The sequence below is a fragment of the Gorilla gorilla genome, chromosome 12 (genome assembly GCF_029281585.2).
Source record: "Gorilla gorilla gorilla isolate KB3781 chromosome 12, NHGRI_mGorGor1-v2.1_pri, whole genome shotgun sequence".
NCBI classification, from domain to species: domain Eukaryota; kingdom Metazoa; phylum Chordata; class Mammalia; order Primates; family Hominidae; genus Gorilla; species Gorilla gorilla.
The window spans coordinates 114,607,301-114,634,852 of record NC_073236.2 but is presented as its reverse complement, the minus strand read 5'-3'; the positions used below and the strand labels follow the sequence as shown (position 1 = coordinate 114,634,852).

Here is a 27,552-nt window from a genome sequence, read left to right as displayed (position 1 = left end):
TGACCGGCCTTTTAAGGGCTGTCTCACCCATCTTGTCTGGCTCTGCCTCCCTGTTTCCTTTCCGTCCTCTCTCCCACCACAGCCAGCTCCTCACTTTTTTCGCGGGGGCCCCCTCCAGCCTGTCCGGGGCCTCCCCGTTCCCAGGCCAGGGCTTCCCCCTCCTCCTAGACCTCGTTGCTCTGCCCGGTGAGGCCCCGGGCTCCCAGCAGGGGGCGCCTGCCCGCGATCAGGTGGCGGCCTGGGGGCGGCCTGGCGGTCCCGGCGGACCCTGACGCGGCGGGGCTCCGGGGCTCGCGGTGGCGCTGGGAACCACTGTGTCAGCCCTGCGGCTAGGGCGGGGAGTGGAGGACCCCCGGGCTGGCTCTCGGACCTGGACTTGGGGCTTCCGACTGCATTTTCTCCCCAGCCCGCTTTAGAACCTCAAACGTTTCCTACTTGGGACCCTCCATGGCATTTAATTACTTTTACGGATAATTATTTATTCATTAGAATATTAGAAAATCAGGGTTGAAAGGCTTTGCAGAGATCATTGAGTACTTGTTCAGCACTTAAATTTTGAAGAAAGCTGAGACCTGGGGGGTGGAGTGACTTAAGGCCGGAGCTGAGATGAGCTTTTCAGGGGTCCGGATGCCCCGGCAAGCTCCCTCTCCGCTGCACCACTACTGTTATTTCTCAATGTGACCCCCTTCCTAATTTCCCAGCCCCCCAAGCTCCCCAAAACAGAACGATTTTTCCCTATGCAGTTTCCAACTGGCTTCTTTCTGGACTTTTCTCCCTGACAGACTCTGCGCATGCCCACTTGAGTGATCACACACACACACACACACACACACACACACACACACAAACACACGCTTTCCAGCCTGGCCGGGCCGCCTCGGAATGCGGCACTTGTCGTGAGTCAGGGAGGGTCAGCTGCTCTCTCAGTACGGCCTATGCAGCCCAACTGCTCCTGGCCCAGGCCCAGGGTCACCGCCAGGGCCAGGTGGTTGTGACCTTCCAGTGTGGCCCTGACAGGCCCGAACATGACCCTAGTGCATCTCAGGACTTGGGGGCAGGGGAGGCCAGGGTGCTTCTAACACTCGCCTCTTAGTCTGAGCTATACTCAGCCAGAGGCCACCCAAGTTCTCTTTAAAATGAACTCAAATCTCCATGACCAGGCTGTAGCCAGGTTTACCTCAGAGGGCAGTCACTGGCCTGAAAAGGGGCCCTATGCTCAGAGTAGAGAGGGGTTTTGTGCTGACCCTAATCCGGTCTCTCACCAGTTGCATAATCTTGGGTAAGTAATTTAACCTTTCTGAAGCTTCAGTCTCCCCATCTGAAAAATGAGGATAATAAGAGTCTTCCAGGCTGAGTGCAGTGGCTCATGCCTGTAATCCCAGCACTTTGGAAGGCCAAGGTGGGCAGATCACCTGAGATCAGGAGTCCACGACCAGCCTGGCCAACATGGCGAAACCCTGTCTCTACTAAAATTACAAAAATTAACCAGGCATGGTGGCTGGCGCCTGTAATCCCAGCTACTCGGGAGGCTGAGGCAGGAGAATCGCTTCAACCTGGGAGGTGGAGGTTGCAGTAAGCCAAGATTGCGCCACTGCACTCCAGCCTGAGCGACAGAGTGAATGAGATGCTGTCTCAAAAAAAAAAAAAAAATCTTCCTCCCGTGATCACACATGGGGCATAATACACAGCAGAGCTTCTGAAACTTTCATATACATGGGAAGCATGAGGCCCTCTTTAAAATGCAGATTCTGATCCAGCAGGTCTTCAGTAGAGCCTGGAATTCTGCATTTCTAAATTCCTGGGTGCTGCCAACACTGCTGGTCTATGGACCACTGTGAGTAGCGAGGAGAGAGAATGCCCAATACAGTCAATACTCAATAAGGGAAAGCCACATCGCCACTGCCACCTGAATCATCATCATTATGGCATTAATGCTGGCGGGGGCAGGAACAGACCCAAGACAAGCACAGGCCTGTCGGGTGTTGGCTCCTGTCCCTATCACTCATCTCATCATCTCCCGTCTTCCTGATTCTTTCTCCTGGCTGTACTTTCAGCACATGCTCAGGCTACAAGAAACGCTGCCTTAAAAAGTCTGTTTTTGCTGTACAGGAGCTAATGAAAGGGGTTCCAGGAGAGCATCCCCTGAAAAGAGACCTGGAATAAGGGGAACTGAAAGGAGACCACGGCCGAGCCACATCCTCTCCGGGGCCTTAGTCTCCTTCCTCATCTGAATCAACCAGCTGAGCATGTGTTCTATGTCAGCTGACTGCTGGAACTGTGACCGAGCCTCCACACCCTGATTAAGCCACTGTCCGTTGCACATTGGCAGAGCCTAGGCCACTGCCCACCCCGCGAGGTAACATCTCACCAATTTCAGCTTCCAGGCAGTGCAGTGGCCTTCAGGGATCCTACCAGCTCTGATCCCTGCCAGAATCTATACTTCCTGGATAGCTGGGACCACACAGGAGTGTACCAAGGCCAAAGTTTGTTTTTTTTTGTATTTTTTTGAGATGGAGTCTCACTCTATTGCCCAGGCTGGAGTGCAGTGGCGCAATCTTGGCTTACTGCAACCTCCACCTCCCGGGTTTAAGTGATTCTCCTGTCTCAGACTCCCGAGTAGCTGGGACTACAGGCATGCGCCACCAAGCTCGGCTAATTTTTTTTTGTATTTTTAGTAGAGACAAGGTTTCACTGTGTTGGCCTGTCTGGTCTCGAACTCCTGACCTCAAGTCATCTGCCCGCCTGGGCCTCCCAAAGTGCTAGGATTACCAGCATGAGCCACTGTGCCCAGCCTCAAGGCCAAATTTTGGAGGTCAAGGAGACTTAAAGAGTTTTTGCCCACCACACTCAGCACTAAGATTCTAAGGAAGATCCACCTGTCTGAAAGTCCCAGACCCAGGAATCATCCTTGACAGCATCTCTCCCTCACCTCTCATGTTCCTGGCATTTGTCCCCTCCCTTCATCTCTGCTGCCATCCTGCTCATCAGCCCCTCCGATGTCATCCTGCTTCCCAGCTCCTCCATTCCATCCCAGGATCCAGATGACATGAGCTTTTCAAATTGCAAAGCTGATTACATCACACACACTGCCCACCCCCCGCCTCCCCACCCCCCGCCTCCCCGCTCCCCTACCCCCCACCCCCCACCCCCCACCCCCCACCCCCCACCCCGGCAGCCACCTTTGAAGGCCTGGCCTGTCTGCCCCAGCACTTTCCACACCCTTCTCCTTTGCTCTCTGCACTCTAGCCTTGTGACATCTATCAGTTCCCTGGGTGCCCTGCTCCCTCCCACCTGGGAGCCTTCTTCCCTGTTCTCACTCTCTCCCTCTACCCCTCACCCAGTGGACTCCCTCGCCCTTCAGCTCGGGCTGGACAGCCCAGGCCAACTCAGATTCTTCATTGCAGTTCCCCTGGACATGTTTCACTTCCCTTAGAGCGCTTATCTCCATGTGTAATCTCATCTTTTTAAGCATGGATTTCTCATTAATGTCTGTCTCTCCAGCTGACTGTGAGGTCCTTGAGGGCAAGAACCAGGTTTTTGTTCATAACAGTTTCCCCAGTCCCTGGTATGGATCCTAGCACACCCTGAATGGGTGTTTTAAGAAACACCTGTTGACTGATCGATGCAGGAGCCCTTGAGAACAGCTAGAAATGGAAGTAGGGAAATCCCAAAGTGAAAACAAACCCTCAAGGCCAGAGAACAGCTTTGGGGCTATGGCTCCATGCTGCAGGGCAGGAAGGAATGCCATGACCCTGGGTAGCAGCTCGGCAGGAGTCATGGTGGGGTCCTGGGAAGCGAAGTCAACTGCAGTCAGCCCATGGGAAGCACCACATTTGGAAGGGCAGGGCTGATGGGTTCTCTCACACACCTGGCATTGTTAATGGGAAGGATGGTGTCTTCTCCCTTTCCTCATCTGTTTCACTCCCCTCAGGCCCTTCCCACTCTGGGGAAGTATCAGAATATGTGCAAGAGGCCTAGACAATTCAGGACCGGTCTCCGCACCAAGCCCCATTCCAGGACAGCGGAAAATAGTAGAAAGGCACAAGACCAGGACTGAATGAGCCCTGGAGCTGCCACTTAAGGTTGGGGCTCCATGAGCAAGTCACATCATCGCTTTAAGCCTCAATATTTTTCTCCTGAAATGAGGATAATCATATCTCTTGAATAAGATTGTTAGAGGAGTAAATAAAACAACTAATACAGATTCCCTCTGTAGCGTTCTGCACATAGTGGGAGCATCATACATATGTGTCGAATAATAAATGAATAAAAGCCTCTTAATAAGTTTGGAAATTTGTATTCTGGAAATGTTCTCTATCCTGCATGAACATTAGGTTGGATCCATGCAAAATAAGTTACGCCAATTAATCAATTTACTCATTCCATCATACACGCTTGGAAGGAAGACTTTTTGAAATTAAAATGCACATATGCAAAACAACCTGGCAGGGCCCTGGGAGGATCAAATGTGATAATGTATGAGAAAGCGCTTTGTAAACTGTGAAGCCCTGTACAAATGCTAGTTGTCCTCATTACTAACATGTTTACAGCTCGGTTGGCCCTGAAATTGCTGGCTTAACCTGAAAGAGAAAAGTGGGCAACTTTCCAGGCTTCCAGGGTTAGGCCAAAAAGTCCCCAGATGAAGAGGCCTGGGCTGGGCAGTACACAGAATACAATCACCCAGCCCTCTCCCCACGCCACTGTCACAACCAAATTTCCAGTTGAGTCAGCCCAACTAGGGTGGGCTCAGGACCTCTGCACTCAGGGAGGCAAACAGGGTATCTGCTGCCCTTGAGTGCCCAGGCCAGGGGCTACAAATACAGCAATCCCCAGGAGCTGCAGGGCACGTGGGAGAGTAAGCAGGCCAGGTAGAGCTGCAGAAAACTAAGGCCCATAACCAGCCACAGAAGGCGATGGAGGGACCGCCATTATCCCAGTCTAGCAATCGTTGGCGTTATGAAAGCCCGCTATTGCCAGATCTAGCTTTTTTTTTTTTTTCATGAGAAGCCAAAACTCCAGATTTTTATGTGAAATTTTTTGATTTTTAAATACTGGCAACTAATTTTTTAAATGTTTAAAACACTCTATGGGCCAAATAAAACATATGTGCAGGCTGCATCCAGCCAGTAGCCTCCAGGCCATAGCCTTGGCAAGCAGACCTTTAGCCACGACCCAGACCATCCTTCCTGGGACCTGCTGGAGAGCCAAGTCCCTGACTCTCAGGGTATGCTGGTGGGCCCAAAAGAGGCTGCCCCTGGTGCTGAGGACTCACCCGCTTCTGCAGGGGCTCCTCGGCCCTCCTTGGGGGTGCAGCAGCCATTTTCCACTGCTCTTGAGGCTTCAGGCAGGGTCTCAGCTGCACCCTCTCCCTCTGCTGGGGCCCCGCCCTTCTGCCCCCCAGCAGGGCTCCCCTCCTCTGGCTGGGGCTCACTCCGCTTCTCCAAGTCCCCATTGGGTAATAGCTCTGAGGCGCCTGAGTCCTGGGCCATGGATGGGGACTTGGAGATCACCGCAGGGTCCTTTGGCGTGTCACCGCTTTCCACCTGCAAATGTAAGAAAGATACACAAGAGGAGGGTTAGATCAGTGGGCTTAGCCTGTTTTGGATCATTGACCGCTCTGAAATTCTAGAGAAGGTTATGCACTTTCTGTCCAGAAACTGTGTTCATATAAACCTTCATGCAAACAGATACATTCACAATTTTGCTTTCAACATCAAAGGATTCCTGGGCTTGACCCCTTGAAATCACGAGTCTGTGGACTCCAGCTTCAGAAACAGGAAAAGAATCCAAACAGGTTTGCCAGCCTGGTTGCACTTCTCAAGGGATCGGCTCCCCCATCCCACCGCCACTCACTGAGGTTACATAGGACGTCCAAGCCTTCTCTGCAGCCCCTGTTAAAAAAGAAATGCTCCGGCCAGGCGTGGTGGCTCACACCTGTAATCCCAGCACTTTGGGAGGCTGAGGCAGGCGAATCATCTGAGGTCAGGAGTTTAAGAGCAGCCTGGCCAACATGGAGAAACCCCATCTCTACTAAAAATACAAAGTTAGTTGGGGATGGTGGTGCATGCCTGTAATCCCAGGTACTCGGGAGGCTGAGGCAGGAGAACCGCTTGAACCTGGGAGGCAGAGTTTGCGGTGAGCCGAGATCACGCCATTGCACTCCAGCCTTGCGACAGAGCAAGACTCCGCCTCAAAAAAAAAAAAAAAAAAAAAAAAAAAAAAAGCTCCTTGTGCCACCCATAATCCAATAAGAACCCCCCCTCCCTCAGAAGATTCCAGTGCCACCAGATCAAGTCTGGGACTCAGGCTGGTCTGACTTCTGTGGTCAGTGCCCTCCCAGCTTTCCTCTTGGTCTCTTGAGGCATGAGAGTCGAAGGAGGACCCCCCAAAAAACCATTCTGTGGGCTCATAGCCTAGCGCAGCCTTCTCCCCTGGCCTGGGCTGCCCCAGATTCTTTCAGGTACTCAGACCCAGAAGAGCCAAGGCTCTGGCAAACAGTTTTCAGGCTCTGCAACAACTCTTCCTGAGCACTGGGGTCTCTCATTCTCCCTTCAAGGGAAATCATTTCTTTATCCCCTAGAGTCTAAGAACTGAGCTCGCTAAGGTTCCAGGTAATAAAAATCAAATAAAGAATAATCCTGGCTGTCTGTGTGTGTCACTGCGCAGCGGACAAAGCTCCTCACTTACTACCTCCTCAGGGTTTCTCAGCCTCCCTGGGAAGCAGGTGAGGAACCTGAGGCTCTCCGGAATTTTGTGATTTGCTCCAGGTCACAGGCTTTGCAAGGACAAAGCAAGAGCAGGAGAGCCGGGTGCCTGCTGTGTGCTCTGCTGTGTATATATATTCAGTCCTCAGCCATCCAGAGGCAAGTGGGCCAGGACACCTCAAGAAGAATGGAGGTGTCCAGCGTGGGACAGGAACAGGCAAGGGTCCCCACGGCTCGGCACTCTGCCACACCCACAGGCACCAGGCTGCACTCAGCAACTCTGCCTCGCTGGCTCTGTATGCAGAACACCTACCCAGGAGAAAGGCAGGGACAGCATCAGCTCGGCAAGCCTCAGATAAGGAAGGCACTGCCCTCAGCATCTCAGTTTCCCCACCTGTCAGGTGGAGATGACTGGTCTAGACCAACGGAGATTTTGTCTTTCTTGTCTTTTTTTTTCTACTTATAAAAGTCAGACACATATATCATTAAAAAATCAAACTATAGCCAGGCGTGGTGGCTTACGCCTATAATCCTAGCACTTTGGGAGGCTGAGGCAGGCTCCCTCACATATCACCTGAGGTCAGGAGTTTGAGACCAGCCTGGCCAACATGGCAAAACCCTGTCTCTACTAAAAATTAGCTGGGCGTGGTGGCGCATGCCTGTAATCTCAGCTATTTGGGAGGCTGAGGCAGGAGAATCACTTGAATCCAGGAGGTAGAGGTTGCAGTGAGCTGAAACTGCTCCACTGCACTCCAGCCTGGGCAACAGAGCGAGACTCCATCTCAAAAAAAAACAAACAAAAAAACAAAAAAACTATACAAAAAAAAAATGAATAATGCTAAAAGGTTAAAGCTCCTATTTCAGCTCCCTACCCCCAAAATCTCTCCCCTAAGGTACCCATTATTAACAGTTCAGTGAGCATCCTTTCCAGATTTTTTCCTATGCATTGACAATCATGTGTAAGTTACATGTTTATACATATGTATTCATATACACATTCAGATCCAGAAATGTTTTTTTCCAAAAGGGTATCATACTAGTCGTAATGTTCTGCAACTTGCTTTTTCACTTAACAAGCAGAGTGGGCATCCCTCCATCCCAGTGCAGATGGATCTGGATGCTCCAAAATGTATGCATGCCGTTCCCTGATGGTGGGCATTTGGGCTGATTTGCTTTTCACTGCAGTGAACACCCTTGCACTTACAGCTCTGTACAGCTGCGTGTTTCCATGGGACGGAGTTCCAGAAGTGGTCAGGCCGGGTGAAAGGGCCTGTCCAGCTAAATGTGCAGAGATACTGCCAAATTCCCTCCAGAGTTTCCCACCACTCAAGTGCACAGCCTGAGACAGCACTGGGTCCCCAGCCCCTCCCCTGCAAAGCCCTATTTCCAAGGCTGCTTTTACTCTAACGGTCTAGGACTTGAACTCTCAACCCACTGTTATTTGGCAAGGAACCCCTAGAGGTGGCAATTAGGGACAAGGGTGTTGGGAAAACAAAAACAAAAACAAAACCAGAGTCTTCTCAGGTATGCTTTCCTCCCTGGATGGGGACCCGGGCACAGGGAGCAGCCGGAGAGGGAGCAGAAGGAACTGCAGGGCCTGCCAAGCTCCTTTCCTGCTGTGCGGGGCAGCTGGGCAGGCCTGCTTCCAGGAGGGAAGCACCCACAGAAAGCTGCATGTGTGTACTCCTCAGCAGTTGGAGGCAGGGGGCTGCAACGAGAGGAAGAGGAGGTGACTGGTAAAAGCGAGAAGTCCTCCACTGCGCTTGGGGGCTTGGGCTGATGCCAGCAGAGCCAGGAAGGCCAAATCCAGGAAGGAAAGTGGAACAGCAGACCCCTGCCTATCGCCCCTGCCTCCATCCTGTGTGTCAGGACCCTCCCCAGAACTCAGAACACCTCTCCTCCCTCCCTGCTTAAGCAAAGAGGGCATTTCCAGCCTAGAATGGTCCTCCCTGGTGTAAACCCTGTCTGTCACCCTTCAAGGCTCAGTCATGAGCCCCAGCAGCCTGAAGAGTGGGGTGTACCCCTGCACTGCAGCCACCTTCTGGGGTCCAGCTGTTCCAGGTACCCCAAAGCCCCCAACATGGCACTCCATGGAGGTATGCGTGGGGTCCTGCCTGGCCAACTTGAGCTAAGAAGCTTAGGTCAGAGCCAGACTTTTTCATGGCTGTGTCTTCCTTTCTTCTCATCATTTGCTGCCCTGCAGACACCTCAGATTGGGGCAGGCTCTGAGCCCCGCAAAGCTGCTGGAGGCAACTCCACTGTCACTCACTTCCTGCCTGGGACCACATGGCCTCCTCTCATGCTGGGACTCACTTCCTGTTGACTGCTGGCTCCGTAGCATAGAGACCTATGAGGGCCGGCTCTGAGGCCCAACACAGCCCCAGGCTCCCGACCAACCCAGTCCTTCATGCACACGAGTAAGCCCTGCCCTGGCCTTGCCCACGGACCCCAGTCTGCAACAGCACCAGATGCGCCATTCTCCCAGAGATGCCCCCAAAGCCAGGTGGGAGCCGGGCATGCTGGGCAGATGATGGGCGAGCGGGGCATGTTGCACATTTCCAGCCCCGGGTTAGCTCACCCACTGAAATCCCCACTCCCGCATCTGGTCCACACCATCCTCTGCCCAACCATCCCCTCCTGCTCACCTGCTCTCTCAGGTTCTGGATGAGATGATTCAGCCAAAGTTCTGGGATTTGGTGGGGGGGGCAATGACTTCTGCCACGCTCAACCCTTGATTCATCCTACCCATCAAGAACTCCCTCAAGCTAAGTGCGGCCCCTCAATGGGGCTCTCTGGGGCTCAGGGTAACCAGCAGGACAAAACCATCCAGAGGAAGGAAAAAGGTCCCAGTCAAATGGCCTGAAGCAACTGTCCAAGTCTCTGGGGAAGAGCTGGGTGCTCACTGAAGGAGCCATCCCTGGTGAGAAGGGCAGAAACCTCAGCCTGGAAGCCCAGGAGGGAGGGGTACCCCAGCCAGGCCTGGCCTCTTCTGCCCCCAACTCCATGTCCTCCTCCCAGCCACTCTCCTCCCCTCCTTTCCCCTGTCTCCACAGCTTGTTGACCTCTGGAGGGCAGAGACTTTTCTCGATCTGGAGGGCAGAGACTTTGCTCGATCCGGCTAGACTTAGCAGGGAGTGGGGCACCTGACAGGTGCTCAGACAATATTCACAATTGATTCGTGAATGGCAAAGACGAGGCTAGAAGTGAGAACCTCCTGCACTCAAGCTAGAGGGAGTTTCAGCTGTGCTGCCATGTCTGTTAAACAATCTGCTTTTGTTTGCTTTTATTTTGACAGTCATCTTGAAAGAGACACAGCACACCCCCGAGATACTCATGTTGCCCATTATCTGGGAGAGGGCTGGGTTGGGGGTGCCGACCATCCTAGAAGGCACCACCAGCAGGTGCAGCTGCAGGTGACAATTTCAGAATGGGAAAAGCCGCAGTAAGTACCCATCACTTCTCCTCCCGTGGGGGGCCAGATGGGGGCCACAGGAGGGTTGTGAATCTAGTATCATTCTAGATTTCAGTACAGCTTGGTCCTATCACCCACTGTCCACCTACCCCCACCCGGTATACCTCACTTTGGGTCTTCAAATCCTGCCCACCACTTCCTGGGGTCCCTCCGAGTTTGCCAATCTTTGCTTTCCTTCTGGGCAGAACCCCCACTTTGCCTCCGGCTTTTCCTCAGTCCTCTCCTGTGAGCAGCTTTTTGAGGCAGGTTAAGGCCGTAGTTCTCAACTGGGGCGATTTTGCTAACTCCCCACCAGGACATTTTGGCATGTGTGTGAAGACATTTTTGGCTGCCACAAGGTTAGGGTGAGGTGCTGGCATCTAGTGAGTAGAGGCTAGGGAAGCTGCTAAACACCCCACCAGACAGAGGACACCCCCGCCAACAGAGATTTAGTCCAGACAAAATGGCAATAATGTCTTTGAAAAACCCTGGGCTGAGGGTAGGGGCAAGGACAGTGACTGTCTTTATCAAAGGAACACTTTTTTTTTTTGAGATGGAGTTTCGCTCTTGTTGCCCAGGCTGGAGCACAGTGGTGCAATCTCGGCTCACTACAACCTCCGCCTCCTGGGTTCAAGCGATTCTCCTGCCTCAGCCTCCCAAGTAGCTGGGATTACAGGTGTCTGCTATTACACTTGGCTAACTTTTTGTATTTTTGGTAAAGATGGGGTTTCACCATGTTGTCCAGGCTGGATTCAAACTCCTGACCTCAGGTGATCCACCCACCTCAGCCTCCCAAAGTGCTGAGATTACAGGCATGAGCCACCATGCCTGGCTTAAGAAACACTTTTTTTGGCCAGGCATGGTGGCTTACGCCTGTAATGCCAGCACTTTGGGCGGCTGAGGCGGGTGGATCATGAGGTCAGCAGATTGAGACCATCCTGGCTAACATGGTGAAACCCCATCTCTACTAAAAATACAAAAAATTCGCCGGGCGTGGTAGCAGGCGCCTGTAGTCCCAGTTGCTGGGGAGGCAGCAGGAGAATGGTGTGAACCTAGGAGGCAGAGCTCGCAGTGAGCCAAGATCGCTCACTTTTTTTTTTTTGAGACGGAGTCTCGCTCTGTTGTCCAGGCTGGAGTGCAGTGGTGTTATCTCAGCTGACTGCCACCATGCCTGGCTAACTTTTGTATTTTTAGTAGAGATGGGATTTCACCATCTTGGCCAGGCTGGTCTTGAACTTCTGACTTCGTGATCCACCCACCTCAGCCTCCCAAAGTGCTGGGATTACAGGCGTGAGCCACTGTGCCCGGCCTAGAAACACTTTTTTAAACTTTTAAAAAACGGGTAAAACATACATAACATTTACCATTTTAACCATTTTCAAGCATACTTTAAGTACACTCTCATGGTTATACAACCTTTACCCCATCCATCTCCAGAACTTTTCCACGATCCCAAACAGAAACTCTGTCTCCATTCAACACTAACTTCCCAGTCGCCTCTCCCCTAGTCACCACTCTTCTACTTTCTGTCTTCTAAGGAGCATTTTAAAGTCTGTGTGTGGAAGGATCTGGACCCCTCAGCCCCCTGTAGTTGGCAGGTGTGGACAGCTGCTGGCCCAGCCTTGCCCTGAAGGGTGGGGGTGAACCCACCGCAGCTGTCACTCCTGTCCCAGCCAATGCATGCCACGTTTGTTTACAAAGCCCTTTCTCACCCAATCTCCTTACACTTCATACCTCTGAATCTAATTATCTGTTTACTGTGGCCTCCCTCCTCGACTGTGAGCCTTGCCTTATTTAACTTTTTTTTTGTTTGAGACCGAGTCTCGCTCTGTTGCCCAGGCGAGTGCAGTGGCGCGATCTCAGCTCACTGCAACTTCCACCTCCCGGATTCAAGCGACTCTTCTGCCTCAGCCTCCCAAGTAGCTGGGATTACAGGTGCCTGCCACCACACCTGGCTAATTTTTGTATTTTTAGAGATGGGGTTTCTCCATGTTGGCCAGGCTGGTCTCAAACTCCTGATCCCAGGTGATCCATCCGCCTCAGCCTCCCAAAGTGCTGGGATTACAGGCCAGAGCCACCGCCCCCGGCCAATCTTATTTAACTTTGTAGGCCTCTCCACCTATGGCTCTCTAGCATCCCACACAGGACTGGGCATACATATGCTTATAAAATTAATAAATGTAATTTTCACAGGGATCCTAGGGGAGCTGGAGCGATACTCGCTTTTCTGAGGCCTGCCTTGGGTCACACGCCTCTGAGCAGTAAAGCTTCCAGGATGGCCCAGGTACAGGCGAGGCATTTGAAGGCCGACTCCCGCTCTGGGTTGAGTCTCAGAAAAGCGCAAGCTCACAAATGCCCCCAGGGTTTGGAGAAGGCAGAGGCGGCAGTGCAGTGCCCAAGAAAGGCCGGTTAGAGGCTGCTGGCCCTCCCCTGAGCAGCGCTCAACTCAAGCAAAAGACAGAGGCAAGGCAAGGAGGAGCCCTCTGCTGTGGCCTGCCCAGCCGGAACCAATTCCCCAGCCCTGCCGCCGCCTCCTCTTCCCCCTTTGTCCAAAGTCTGAGCCAGACCCAGGCCTCCTGCCCCTCCTTCACTCCAGGCAAAGCCTTGCGTCCCAGGGTGGGGCAATGTCTGAAACTCCCAACATGGGGAGGTGATTTTTTCTTTCTTTTTTTTAAGAGACAGGATATCCCTTTGTCACTCAGGTTGGAGTGCGGTGGCACGATCACGGCTTACTGTGGCCCTGAATTCCTGGGCTCAAGCAATCTTCCCGCCTCAGTTTTACCAGGGACTACAGGTGCCTGCCACCACACCTAACTTTTTATTTTTATGGAAGTAATTTAAAGAAAAATTTTTTTGAGACAAGGTCTCACTCTGCTGCCCAGGCTGGAGTGCAGGGGTGTGACCATAGCTCCCTGCAGCCTCAAATTCAACGATTTTCCTATCTCAGCCTCCCAAGGAGCTGGGACCACTGGCGTGTGCCACCACATCCAGCTAATTTTATGGAAGTGATTTTTTTTTTTTTTTTTTTGAGACGCAGTCTCACTCTGTTCTCCAGGCTGGAGTGCAATGGTGTGATCTCGTCTCATTACAACCTCCGCCTCCCGGGTTCAAGCGATTCTCCTGCCTCAGTCCCAACTAGTAGCTGGGATTACAGGCGTGTGCCACCACATCCAGCTAATTTTTGTATTTCTAGTAGAGATGGGGTTTCGCCATGTTGGCCATGCTGGTCTCGAACTCCCAACCTCAGGTAATCCACCCACCTCGGCCTCCCAAAGTACTGAGATTACAGGCGTGAGCCACCACGCCCGGCCAGAAGTGGTTTTTAAGTGTTGCTTTACTATAGTTATTTACACAGAAAAACTAAAATCCAGGAGGAGGAGAGGTGAAGGTCATGGCACAGGGGAGATGAGGCCCTGGCACCTGGGGCAAGAAGCCCTGTCCCCAGGCTGCAGCCCACATGCAGCGATCACCGGGGAAGGGGGGTCCTGTGGGGGTGGGGGGTGGGTAGATGCCATTCTCCCTCCTCCCCTGCCTCTTCCTTTCCCACTGGGAGCTCCTCTTGCCTTCTCCCCCAAAGCCCAGCAGATGCATGGGCGACCTCACCTTGGTCACCCAGAGGGCCAGGCCTGCCATGGTGCTTTTAAGGCCTCTGTGAGATCCATTCCATGCCAACCGGGAACCCTGGCATCAGGCCAGCCACGGACTCTTCACCGTCACATGCACAGACTTGAGAAGGAGGCACCCCCACACCTGCAGACACCCACTGCCAGCCACAGGACAGAGGGGTGCAAGGAAGCTGCGCGATGCCAACACAAACACGCCAGTGAGCCCCTCCACTCGCACCGCAACTCCTCGCTCCTTCCAGTTCCTCGGCTCTGCAGGCCCATCACCCCTCAACCAGCCTGAATTTTTCCAGGTTGACTCTAGTTTCAGGAAACAGCTGCACGTCCACGTAAGCAGGGCAGCTCTGCCCCCGAAGCATTGGCACGGGGCCACGACTGCCTGCCCCCGCCCTTCCTGCAGCCCCCTTTCCCCTGGCAGTCCTCACCAGAGATCTGATAGCAGCTGGAAGTGGCCTGTGACAGGGAGAGCCAGAGAGGCCTGCCCCATGCCCACTCCAGGAGGGGCCAGGGGGTCCCCAGATGCCCCCTTGCTCGGCCTTCCTGGGGTGGATGGAGCAAGCTCCAACGCTATGGAGCTAGGACCCTGACTCCTCCAATTTCCCTTTTCCCTGTGGAGTGGCTAAAAGCGCAGCCAGTGGGGTCAGGGATGGCGGGACCAGAGGCCACAGAGGGCCGACTCTGGAAACTCTGGTCCCAGCCTGGGGACCCCCTCCAGGTCCTACCATTCCCCTTACCACATCTGCTGGGAGCTGCCTGTCTCCCTCCTCCCCAGAGATCTCTCCACCCGTGTGTCTGAGGAGAGAACTCTGGGCTCTGCAAAGCCTTAGAGGTCACTTAGTCCGTGGCCTGGCTAGGCCGTCACAAGCCACGGCAAATGGATGCCAGAATGACCATGCGTGGTGAGTGGCCGGCCCACTCAGGGTTCTGTTTCCAGCGGGGACACTGGTCCACCTGGAAAAGGGCCTGGTTGTGCTCTTTGAAGTCAACCTCAAAGGATTTCAGAGTCAGCTGGAGGCTCCCTTTAAAAAGCCATTATGCTGGCTGGGTTCAGTGGCTCACGCCTGTAATCCCAGCACTTTGGGAGGCCGAGGCGGGCGGATCATCTGAGGTTGGGAGTTCGAGACCAGCCTGGCCAACATGGTGAAACCCCATCTCTACTAAAAATACAAAAAAAAATGGCCTTTGAGCCCCCTATGCTCAGGCCTGCTCTCACACTGTGGAGTGTACTTTCATTTTCAATAAATCCCTTCGACCCTTAAAAAAAAAAATTAGCCAGTCATGGTGGTGCACGCCTGTAATCCCAGCTATTCAGAAAACTGAGACAGGAGAATTGCTTGAACCCGGGAGGCAAATGTTGCAGTGAGCCGAGATCGCGCCACTGCACTCCGGCCTGGGCAACAGAGTGAGACTCCATCTCAAAAACAAAAACAAAAACAAAAACAAAAAAGCCATTACGTATGAGAGATCCCATACGTTAAGTAAATCTCTTTTGAAGTTGCTTCTGTTTTCAATTTCTGCCAATCCTAGGGTGACAGGTTTGGTAAGAAGGGAACCCACCATGGAAAATGGTGCTGTCTTTTCTGTGCTTCATTTACCTTTCTGAAATTTCTAATGGGTGTCCTCCCTCTGCCCCCCAGCTGTGCTGTGCTCAGCCCGCCGCACCCGACATGATTTCATAGCCTTAATCACGTCCTCTGCCTTTGTCTCTGCAGACTGGGGAGTCCTAATCTCTTTAGTCTGTCCTCTCTTGGCAGCCTTGCCTTCCCCTTGATCAATTTAGTGCCCTTCTCTGGAGCTTTTCCAACTCGCTTATGTCTTTCTTGAGGTAGGAGAACCAAAATGTACAAAATTCTCTAGGTGGGGATGATGAAAGAAAACCCATGTCAACAGCTCTCCTCCAATGGGTGTGCCGGTGTGTACCTGCAACAGGAGGAATGATGCAGGTGCAGCCCGGGCCCTAGAAAAGCTCATGGGGCCCCAGGAAGGCCACCAAGGCCAGGACCTGTGGGAATGAATGACTCGCTGAAGGTGGCCCTGGGATGTGGAGAGATGAAAATAAACAGAGGGATTATTTTTGGGAAAAAAAAAAAAAGGAGATTCGGAGATTCTGAGATTCTACTTAAATGCTCCCCAAGTAAGACCAGCTATGTACGGTGGCCTTGACAGGGGCCCCTTCCCCATCTGCTCCCTTCCAGAAGCCTTGTCTCTGACAACAACGCTGATGCTGTCCCTGTTGTGCCATTGCTAGGGCCTCCTTTCACCCCTTCCTCTCCAGCGTTCCCAGGGCCAGCAGCATAGGCTTGGCCAATTCTGCCCCGCCACTGCCACCCCCCACAGGCCCTGGGACTTTGCTGGCGCCCCCGCCCCCTCCCCTCTCCCAGCATGTGCTCATGCTCAGGGATGAACGCCATGCTCATGGGTGCCAGAGCCAATTTCTCAAACACGACTCCCATCACGTCATATCCGCCTCCTCACAACCTTCCAGATAACACATTTTTCAGAGAGGATAAAGAGTAAAAGCCCCTCAGGCTGCCTGCAAACTACCTTTCCAATCAAGATTGAGAAGATTTTTCTTCTTTCTTTGAGACAGGGTTTTGCTCTGTCACCCAGCTGGAGTGCAGTGACACAATTATGGCTCACTGCAGCCTCAACCTCCCGGGGTCAAGAGATCCTCCTGCCTTAGCCTCCCAAGTAGCTGCGACCACAGGTGTACCACCATACCCAGCTACTATTTATTATATATATATAAAAAATTTATTTTTTTGAGACAGTCTCCCTCTGTAGCCCAGGCTGGAGTGCAGTGGCACAATCTCGGCTCACTGCAACCTCTGCCTGCCCAGGTTCAAGCGATTCTCGTGCCTCAGCCTCCTGGGCAGCTGGGACCACAGGTATGTGCCACCACGTTCAGCTTTTTTCTATTTTTAGTAGAGATGGGGTTTTGCCATGTTGGCCAGGCTGGTCTCGAATTCCTGGCCTCAAGTGATCCACCTGCCTCAGCCTCTCAAAGTGGTGGGATTACAGGTGTGAGCCATTGCACCCAGCCCCGTATACATTTTTCAATGAATCCCTAGTCCCCTCAGCCAGGCCTGTGCCCGTGTGCTCATGGCCCCTGCCTTTGGGCCTCCCCACACTCACCCCGCCCTGCATGCCTTCCTTCCTCCACACCCAGCTCAGCTGGGGTCGGGGGTGCCTCTCACTTTCCCCTTGACTTCTCCAAATGTCACCTCCCTTCTAAGGCCCAGGTCAAGCCCCACCTCCTCCATCTTCCCTGGCTTCCCCGGCATCCTTAGGAGTCCCACTGCACTTAAGTCCCCACCATGGGCTAGGCCCTTCCAGGCAGCACTCCAGTAGCGGGCGTTGATTTCACCGCTCAGGTCGGGGAGTGGGTGGGTGGAGCTGCAAGGTTCATAACCATAGGCTCTACCTCACAAGCAGTGTGTCGGCCTGTCTTCCTCACGCCTTCCAAAACATGAGGAGACAGAGTGGGCAGCAGCGTGTACTGATGCAGGCTCGCAGGAAGAAAAGCCACCTCTAGGGGTGGGCCAAGGGATGCAGCCCAGGAGTGGGAGACACGATGTCAGGAAGTTATGTGCATAAAAGCTAGGGGCACCATGTCACCCAGCTGAGGTCCGGAGGGTTACCCAGGAGCGGCTCTGATCTGAAAACAAGCAGGGCTGCTGAGCTCTGTCTTAACTTGGAGAAGAATCAAAGGTCCTATCAGGCTGGAAAGCTAGCCAGTGCTGCAAACCTCCAACAGCTGCCATAAGCTGTACCTAGCTGACTTTTGCCTGCAACAGAATGGTTCCCTGACTTCCCCATTTAGGTTACCCCAAGTCATCTGCTCTGAAGTGGGGCAGTTTGCCCTCTTGGACTGGCTCACTCCTGCGGTGTTGGAGGGTCAGCCCTAACACCAGCTTGGGCTCAGCTGAGCTCAGCACCAGCGCCCGGCCCCCTCCTCCTCCTCCCTCCCATTCTGGGTTATTCTTAGCAGGAGGTGACCTCAGAGTGCTCCCTCGGAGCAAAAATAACCCTGGAGGAAGTTGGTGGGTATAAATCGTCAATGAATAAATACGCATCGCTAGTAAATAGGGGATGGAGCCCCACAGGGCCACTCACCCCCCAGGGCCTGGTGGGCAAAGGCAGAAACTCTCCCTTCAGGGCTCCAACCGGAACCACCCACGAAGGACAAAGGCCTCTGCAGGACTGTCTGGGCTGGCAACCAGGCAGGAACCAGCCTCAGACACCCACACTTGTCACCCTGCAACATCCTTAGAGGCTGCCCCTTCCTCCCCACCTCACACCCACACACGGGCTCAGCTCCACGCACCGGCCCCCGCCTCCCTATCATGGGCACTGGCCAGCCCGCAGGCCCTGGCCCAGGTGCCAGCTCCCTTCCTAAGCCCCGCCCTGCCCTGCAGCTGACTTCCTGTTTCCTGTTGCCGGCTCTGACTGCAGCATCCTGGCTCTCTGGCCAGTGCTGCAGACAACTAGGCCGTTGCTGGTTTTAAGCAGGCCCACCTCTTTGCCCTCAGCCCCCTGCAGCCTTCGGCACTTACACACAGGCTCCCTGGTATTTGTGTCAATAACTCTCTTCAGTTCCATTTTCTTTGTATGCTTTTTGGACCAGTTCCACACACTTTTTCCAGCAGCCCTGAATTCACATATTAACTGAAAGAGAACCCCTGGGTAGGTACCCAGTAGCCAAACTGCACGGATGCAGTGATAAGGAGGAAAGAGCACCATAGGCTTTGCAGTTGGGAGGTGTGAAGTCCAAGTCCTGATCATCTTCTCTGAACCTCAGTCTCTTCTTCTGAATGTGGGGATAATGAAAGCGGTCCCCAACTACCTCACGCAGGTTTGTCAGCATCAAATAAGGTAACCCCTGTAAAAGGCCTTTGTAGGCAGTAACATGCTGCATAACCATGAGCCTTTACTGCTGGTCTCTGTCCTCAGTGAAGCAGGCAAACTCAGTGTGGCACAGCTCAGCGACTATGCAATGGCGGTGCATTTTCAAACTGTCAGGGATGAAAGCTCAAGCTTTGGTTTCAGATTTTTAAATTCTCAATGCACCAAGAAACGATACGGTTGTAAAATATAAAATCACAGCACGTGGATGTGGCAACATTGTCACACACACATAAAAGCTTCTGAATAGTTATACTCAGTTCTGTACCGACAGGTGACAACAAATGCTTCTCAAAGTGAGGTCTGCAGACCACTGCAGTCCCATGTGTGTGATCGGTGGGCTTGGAACTTGTCTTTATCAGTTCATTTTTATTAACTTTGGAGACAGCTGGAGAAGGGAAAGGCCAGTGTGGGTCATAGTGGCTGAACTGGGCTTCATTTTCAGGCTAGGTTCTGCCGGGCTGTGGTGCTGGGGCAGGCGGAGAGAAGGCAGGCTATGGAACTGTGTAAGGGGCGGGCAGGAGGAATGGCTGGCTAGTGTGTTTGGGGAGCAGTGAGAAGGTGAGGTTTCTGTGGCCAAAGGGGTGGCATCAGGCATAGCAGGGGAAGGAGTGGTCAGATGGTGAGGGGCTGGAATTCAGATCTTGTCCCCTAAAAAATGGAGTCCCGGGGGGTTCCTGAAGAAGGACGTGCCGGTGCTACATTTACTGTGATTATGTGTGGCCTCCTCTCTCCAGCACACTTGACTGAAATAGAAGGCATCTTCCTCTGGTGGCTTCCCGCACATGGTCAGTGCTCAGGAAGTGGAAAGTGTTTGTCGTGAAGGGAGCACACTGGCCTGGGCATGCAGGGGGCAGGTGGAGTCTGGTTTGGGTGAGGGCAATGCCAGGGGGCAGAAGGCACCCAGGGACAGATGCCTGTTGAAGGCCAAGACAGACAGTCCTTGGGGGCAAAAGGAGGAGAGAGCCCAGGATTTCTTGGGCTTGGGGGTGGGACCTGGTGAGGGCACTAGTGGGTATATCTGGACCCTCCCTGTCCAGCGCCAGCTGTGGAAGCTCACAGCCTCCAGCCAGGGTTTCATCTCTTACTTCCCAGTCCCCATCCCCTGTCACACCTGTCAGGACCTGAGCCAAGCTCCTTCCCCAGACTTAGCTGGATGACACACTCAGCTGCTTTAAAGCTCCCTGGCAAATCTATTCCCAGGGCCACAGCTGCAACAGGTCCTCAGAAGCCATCTCTCCTGTGCTCCTGCACGGGAGGGGAAGAGGCCAGGACCAGCACCTACGACCACAAGGGCTGAGCCTTGGCTGCAGCAGGAATCCCCCAACATGGGCTCCCAGGAAGGGCCATGCTGGCTGCTGTCCTCGGGGTCAGTCTTTCTCGGTTCCTCCAATGTGCAAGGAGTTGCTTTCCCAACAGCTGACTTCCCAATCAGCTTCACCTTTACCATGCTCCTCCTCACCCTGGGCCTCTCCTGAGAGGCCAGGCGACGGCAGGTGTAACCTAGGACTTGGGCTAGAACACATCCAGACCACGAGGGGCATGGGATGCGCCCCGCCTCTCAGGGCTGTTGAGAGGCCGATGCTGGGTCTCCACCCCATAGGCCTGCACCCCAGCCTGGTGGACACTGGGCCCTGCAGTGGAACAGGTTTTTTACACAGCCTGCTCTGCACTTTTTTTTTTTTTTTTTTTGAGACAGAGTCTCGCTCTGTTGCCCAGGCTGGAGTGCAGTGGCACAATCTTGGCTCCCTGCAACCTTCCCCTTCCGGGTTCAAGCGATTCTCTTGCCTCAGCCTCCCGAGTAACTGGGATTACAGGCACCCGCCATCATGCCCGGCTAATTTTTGTATTTTTGTAGAGACAAGGTTTCACCATGTTGGCCAGGCTGGTCTCAAACTCTTGACCTCAGGTGATCCGCCCGCCTCTGCTTCCTAAATTGCTGGGATTACAGGCATGAGCCACTGCGCCTGGCCCAGCCTGCACATTTGGACTGTTTTGCTGTTTGCCAAGTGCCCCAGGAGGTGGACAGGGCAGGTTTTACTGGCAGCCATATTTTCCCAATGAGGAAGCAGCCCAGAGAGGTGAGGTGACTTGCTCAAGGACACATACTGGGAAGCATTAAATCAAGGTGCTGCTCTTGTGTCAAACTACGGTTGCCGTGGCCTTCTGAAGAGGAAAGGTTTGGCCAGGCGGGGGCAGGCCCGACCTTTGCTGAGGCTCCTTGGTGCTTGCACCATTTCGTTCTCACAGGGGCAAGGAGGAATGCATCCTTTTCTCCTCTATTTTTAGAAGGGGAACCTGAGGTTCAGGCAGCAGCAGTTCAAGGTTACACAGGTGGTCAGTGGTGGAGCCAGAATTTGAACTCAGGTCTCTTGGACCCCAAAGACAGTGTTTTTCCTTCTGCACTGGAGCGTGCTTCAGGCCAGGGGATGTAGGACCGCCGGCCCCTCTCCCCTCACTCAGCTGTGCCCCTCTTCTCTGTCATTGTCTAGGTGATGTCCCCACACTCCTGCCCCTGACTTCCTTGTACCTTTTCACCCGAGTGCTTCACTCCACCTCTCAGAGATGTGGCTACCCTCTGATTCCAGAGACTCACAAAGATGAGTCAAAGGGTTGCTGGGTCTTTATTTGCTACAGGTGGTGGCTCTTGTCCTCAGAAACTGGACGGGGACAGGGGGAGTTTGCTTAGCAGATTGCACGTTGCCAAGCCTCAGGAGAGAGGCAGGGCACGCTGCAAATGTGGAGTCACCAGCGTGCTCTGACTCCGGCCTGGCTCTCCTCCCACACCTTCTCCATTAAGGTGCCCTGTGGGTAGAGGAGGGTGCAGGGGCCCTGGGAATCTGGAGTCTGCTGCCAGCCAGAAAGTCCTCTCTGAAGCCCCGTGTTATCTTTCAACGTCACGTGAATTTTTCATTCCAGAATGAATTTCATTCATTACATATCCACGTTTGCTTTAATATTAAAAGGTTTAAAATTACTTACCAGTAAAATGACTTCACTCCGCCCCCCCCCCTCAAATCTTCAGGCAGAACTGGCAGGGGTGCATCTCAGTACACAGCAGGTTCCCACACCTCCCACCTCCAGGAACTCACCCCCCGCCTCTACTGTCCCATTTCACTTCAGTCACCTTCAACCCAGCTCTCTACCCCAAGGGAGCAAGTCCTGGGCTCCATGCCTGCTGAGAACATTTCTTTGAAGGGCTGAGTAACAAATCCAGAGCCTCTGACTCCCCCTTACCTTCTTGCTCCAAGTTTACCATTCTCAGCTGGAAGGGGGGTAAAAGAAAGGAACCAGCTGTCTCTGGTGCTGGGAAATAATGACTGCTCCACATCTGAGTTTAAGACATAAACCAGTTAGGCTCCTACAGCCCAGGGGTCTTGTTCTCCAGAGCTGCCCCCAGGCCTCAGCGGCACTGGTTCCCAGAAGCCTGGCGCTGGGGCTGGCCCTGCAGCCTACATGCCTGCAGGACTTTCTTCCCCAGGGCCCTGGTTCTCCTGCTCCCTCACAGAGACTCCTCAGCCTGCATCTCCCCCTTCCCATTTGATCAGACTCCCAGGCCTCAGTTCCCTTCCTCCAGGTGGGGGCTGAGACCCAGGGTGAGAGTGTGGTAGGGAGGGGCCTGCATAGACAGTCCAGGGAGATCTTAGTCCAGCCTGGGATTCTGGCAGGCCCTCTTGCTTCCCTTCCAGAGGGAGGCCAGGAGTCAGGGGCCTGGTCCAAGTCTTAGGCCCAAGACCAACCAGCCAAGTCCCCTGGCTTCTCAGGGCCTCCAGTTCTCTATGCAGAAAACAGGGAAATGTGGCCGGGTGCGGTGGCTCATGCCTGTAATCCCAGCACTTTGGGAGGCTGAAGTGGGCGGATCACTTGAGGTCAGGAGTTCGACACCAGCCTGGCCAACATGGCGAAATCCCGCCTCTACTAAAAATACAAAAATTAGCCGGGAATGGTGGCGCGTGCCTGTAATCACAGCTACTTGGGAGGCTGAGGTGGGAGAACTGTTTGAACCCAGGAGGTGGAGGTTGCAGTAAGCCGAGATCACGCCACTGCACTCCAGCCTGGGCAACAGAGTGAGACTCCGTCTCAGTAAAAAAGTAAATAAATAAATAAGAAAACAGGGAAATGTGAGGGTGGGATTTGAAGAATGGGGTACCTGCAGCTGGAGGGGTATACCCCATCACCTGGTCTTAAATATCTCCAGTTCCCTGCAGGACATACATCACTGCCATCGACAGGCCAGGCACGTGTGTGTTGTGTGTGTGCACAGGAGGGTGTGTAGGATGCGACACTCACCGGGGGGTGCTTGCGCTTCCTCCCAGGCCGCCCCACCTTCCGTGCCGTGGTGCTGGGCTCTTGGCGCTCCTCCTTGCCACGCGGCTCCTCCTGCTCCTCTCCGTCCTGCAGGCACAGACAAAGCCTGTGAGGCCAGAGGTGGATCCCAGCAGTGTAGCATTCCAGGCCTGTCTGGGGCTGGCCCTGGCCTCCCTTCCAGCCCCAGCCTCCTCCTGTCCCACGAGCCACACTTCCAGGGCTATGTAATATGCCCCCACCAACTCCCCTCCTCCCTGGTGAGGCTTGAGTCACCCCTCAGAGCCCCACTTAAAATATATCCTTGGCCAGGCACCGTGGCTCATGCCTGTAATCCCAGCACTTTGAGAAGCCAAGGCAGGAGGATCCCTTGAGACCAGGAGTTTGAGACCAGCCTGGGCAACATAGTGAGACTCCATCTCTATAAAAATACCCACACCCATATATATATCTAAATAATATATTATTTAGATATACAAATTATATATTATTTAGATACATAATATATTTATATATCTAAATAATATATAATTTTTATATCTAAATAATATACAATTTATATATCTAACTAATATATAATTTATATATATATATATATAAAATACACCCTTGGGGGAACTTCAGGGCAGACGCTGCTGCCCCCGCGGAAGGCATCTCTCTCTCTTTATGACCACATTTTCCGAACCATAAAATCATAACACAAGCTCTGATAAAGGATTTGAGTTAAAGTTTATTTATATGAGAAAGCTTTTGTTCACAGATACACAATTACATTTGTGATCTACTTAATGAATCACCTTTATTGAAAATAAAATCGCTAGGCATGGTGGCTCACGCCTATGATCCTAGCACTTTGGGAGGCTGAGGCAGGTGGACCATGAGGTCAGGAGATTGAGACCATCCTGGCTAACATGATGAAACCCCGTCTCTACTAAAAATATAAAAAATTAGCCGGGCGTGGTGGCACGTGCCTGTAGTCCCGGCTACTAGGGAAGCTGAAGCAGGAGAATTGCTTTAACCTGGGAGGCAGAGGTTGTAGTGAGCCAAGATCATGCCACTGCACTCTAGCCTGGGAGACAGAGCGAGACTCTGTCTCAAAAAAAAAAAAAAAAGAAAATCCAGTGAAAAGAAATATTAAATTTAGCAATATCTATCTGAAGTCCAGGCAATACTCGAAATGGACAACTATGGAAAGTGGAGGACTTGTACAGCTGTGAACACCCCTGCCATGTGGAGCTGGCACCGCGCATGCCTGTCAGCCTGCAGGAGGATCTCAGGGACCGAATCTCAGCTCCTCTCCATCTCTTGCATTCACCGAGTTTGGAACAGAAGTTTGTTTTACTCCCCGCCCCTCACATAACACCTGTGCACGGCTGGGCCCTGACATGCTTGTCTCCTGGGGCACAGAGACATAAACCTAGAAAGTCCTGCCTCACTACTCCAGCCTGGCCACAAACCACCCACAAGTCCCTTCTGACTCAGCCGGGCTCTGGCATGACTAATCCCCAGCAGAAATGATGCTGGGGAAGGGGGGAGAAAGACGTCCTGACCGTGCAGATGGGCCATAGGCTGCTCTTCATACCCTGCACGATGTCAGGAGCCAAAGATGGCTTTTGGGCCCTCCCCAAGGAGGGGCCAACCCAGGGCAGTGCTGGCAGCACAGAGGTAGAAGAGGGTCCACAGCTCTCCTGGAGACCTGAGTAAGATGGCCCTCAACATCCTACTCAACTTTCATTTTCTGTGATTGCAAAATACCTTGTGGTTTGCCACATTAATTTTTAGGTGACAGTGGGACACACAAATGGAAGCCTACTGTGACCAGCTGTAGACATAAGACCAGCAGGAAGAGCATCCCTGGCCCCTCCATCCATCCTCCAGCTGAGGCATGTCTGCAGGGCAGACCATCACGGCTCAAGTTCTGGGAGGCCTCCAAAGACATGCACATGGAGGGTGAACAGAGGTGCCCAGTCTTAGCATAGGTGGTGGCCACAGTCAAGCTGGAGAGAGGCAGAGCTCACACAGGAGATAGAGAGAGAATGCTCGGAGGTGCAGAAGAGGACCCTGGTGTGTTGTGGGAGCAAGGAAGGGGAGGGCTGCCAACCCTGGAGACCAAAGCTGTCTGAGACAGATACTGAGGATGAGGAGGCTTGGCTAGGGGTCAGAATGGCTGACCTTCAAGAGCACTGTCACTAAGCTGTGCAGAGTGACACGGCAGTGAGGGCTGGAGAAGGGCCAAAGAGGGCAATTTAAGGAGCACAGCAGAGGAAGCATCTGGAAAGGATGCCAGGGGACTGGGGAGTCCCGTGCCCGTCTGTGGAGGGAGAGGCCAGCCCCGAGGCCGGAGATCCTTCAGGGGCTCTTTTCAGGAAAGCACAGCAGAGGGGCGGTGAGGGCAGAAAGGCTGTGGGAGGAGGAGCAAACTCGCGGGAGCCTTCATGAGGGCTCAGGGTGCCCAAGGGCACACGCCCCATGGGAGGGGAGGCCTGCTGCTTCTGAACCATCTTCTGAAGACCCCAGACCCCCCAGTGTAAGAAAGGATCACACAGAGAGGACGTATTGCCAGTGCAGCTTAGTATTTGTGAAGGTTCTGATTGGATCTACACAACTGCTAAGAATTTCAGGCTGAGGTGGGGCTTCTAACCCGATTCTACCAGTGCCAAATGGGCACCGTCTTGATCAGCACTTGTAAAATCATTAGGGGTCATGTGAGGTCATGGAAAAAGCAAAGTGGGCATCAGCCCAGCTTGTCCATTTCCTAGTTACAGGAGCAGCCTCTCGGAGCCTCAGTTTCCTCATCCATAAAATGGGGGTAGGGAGGTGTCCATCCTGTCTGCTTCTCAGGTTTTGAGAAGACAGCTTCACAAAGGGTCTGCCCCTTTGTCAGTTTTGTTTACTGCTGAATCCCCAGCGCCTAGGGCAGATTCTGGAAAAACTCCTACTGCCCATAAATTCTGGGCTTTAAACTATTTCTTTAACAAGCTGCATTTGTGACAGAGGGAGTCATTTGACTTTCTTTTATTCTGAACTAATCAGAGATGTGAAAGCCAACCAGAGCGTCTGATCAGTGAAAGGGAACCACAGTTACCACACAGCAATGACCTAAAAATAAAGACGCTTGACATTTCACGATGGGCACCAGCTTCCACTGGGCATGCGGAGAAAGCCTTTGGGGGCCCCGACAGGCCACCCCTCTGCCATATGCAGTCCTGCTGGCATCTCTCACCTACACCACGTGTGCAGGGCCTGTAGGTGCTCGGCACATTTTTTTCCCTGTTGGATTCAATTCCGTGCAACCCAGCCCAGGAGGAAGGGGTGGACCCCCCGGTGCCAGGCCACCTCTCCAGGTCCTGACAGGTCCAGGGAGGGCGGGGAGTGCCAGGCAGGGGTGCTGTGTGTACCCCACACCTGGTGCAAGGAGCTTTACGGCTGGCCCAGCATTCAGGCCCCGCATGCTTCTGGGTCGTGCTTGGAGTCTCCACGAGAGCCAGGTCTGAACAACTCCTGGCCCTTCCCCTTGACATTTGGTCCTAAGCGCAGCGTTGTGAAAAGCATGTTCTCTTCTGCCAACTCTTCCGCGATGGAGTCTTAGGGCAAAGCGGGAAGCGATGCTTCTGCTCTGGGCCTGCCTGAGGTTCCCTCTGTGGAGGGAGGGGGCTAACACGTCAAGAAGGGTGAGCAGATGGCTCGGGCCGTGCCCCTCAATGGCTCCAAGGAAGCGTAGCAAGTGGTTCATTATCGCATCTGTCATGGGGTCTGTTTTATTCCATATCTTTGCTGATGGGTTGAGCAAAGGAATGTAAAATATGCTTATCAAATCTGCAAGTAGCCCTGAATTAGGAGGCGTTGCTAATACTCTGAAAGAAAAGAATCTGATCCGTGGTGACATGGGACAGCTGAAGAACAGTAACACAGTTCGCGGGAACAGATTTGAGCCCAGGTTGGTTTCCTCATCTGTCAAGCCAGGGGACTGAATTCGTCCACACTTCCAGTGCAGAGGAGAGGGGGTGGAAATTCCAGACATGTAGGCTTTGGAGAGGGCAAAGCCAGGCTGGGAGTTTCGCTCTGCTCTTTGCTTAGGAGTAACCTCAAGCTCTTTAACCTCCCTGAGTCTTGCTTTCCTCATCTATAAAATGGGATGATATCTACTTCACAGTGATGTTATAAGAATTAAATGAGGTGATGTAGCAAAAGCTGACACGTGATAGTCACTCAAGAACTGCTACCTTCCCCCGCTCCACACATCCTGATTCGTACTTCACTCCCACTCCATCCTCCCCATCCCCCTCCCTGCCTCGTGCAAATCCCAGCGCGCCGCCCACCATATGCAGCGATCCCTCACTATCACACAGAGCCCAACATCTGGCGGGCGCTCCTGCCGCAAGATATGTGGCAATACTGGGGCTCTGGGAGCTTTCCAAAATGCAAAGCTGATTATGCCACTCTGCAGAGCTTAAACCTTTGCCACGGGGGTTCCCAGGGGCCAGGAGGATCCAGCCAAGCTCCTCAGCTCATGTGCAGGACGGTCCCCAGGATTTGGCTGGATCGCCTTGGTCTCTTCTCCACA

At 53.2% G+C, this 27,552-nt stretch overlaps 1 protein-coding gene across 7 annotated transcripts in view; it reads right to left on the bottom strand.

Moving 5' to 3' along the window:
• Nucleotides 1-27,552, bottom strand: part of DNMT3A (DNA methyltransferase 3 alpha) — a 115,239-nt gene that overhangs the window by 49,362 nt on the left and 38,325 nt on the right. For 6 of the 7 annotated variants that reach the window (XR_008676751.2, XM_055377581.2, XM_031007921.3 and 3 more), the window contains exons 3-4: nucleotides 22,974-23,078; nucleotides 5,273-5,543 (exon numbers count right to left, since the gene is read on the bottom strand). Coding sequence is in view for 6 of the 7 variants with exons in the window: in XM_055377581.2 (XP_055233556.1) it covers nucleotides 5,273-5,543; nucleotides 22,974-23,078 (376 nt within the window). In the remaining variant the exon portion in view is untranslated. Of the gene's footprint in view, nucleotides 1-5,272; nucleotides 5,544-22,973; nucleotides 23,079-27,552 lie in introns of those variants that run through there. The other variant, XM_019021313.4, reaches the window with a different exon arrangement.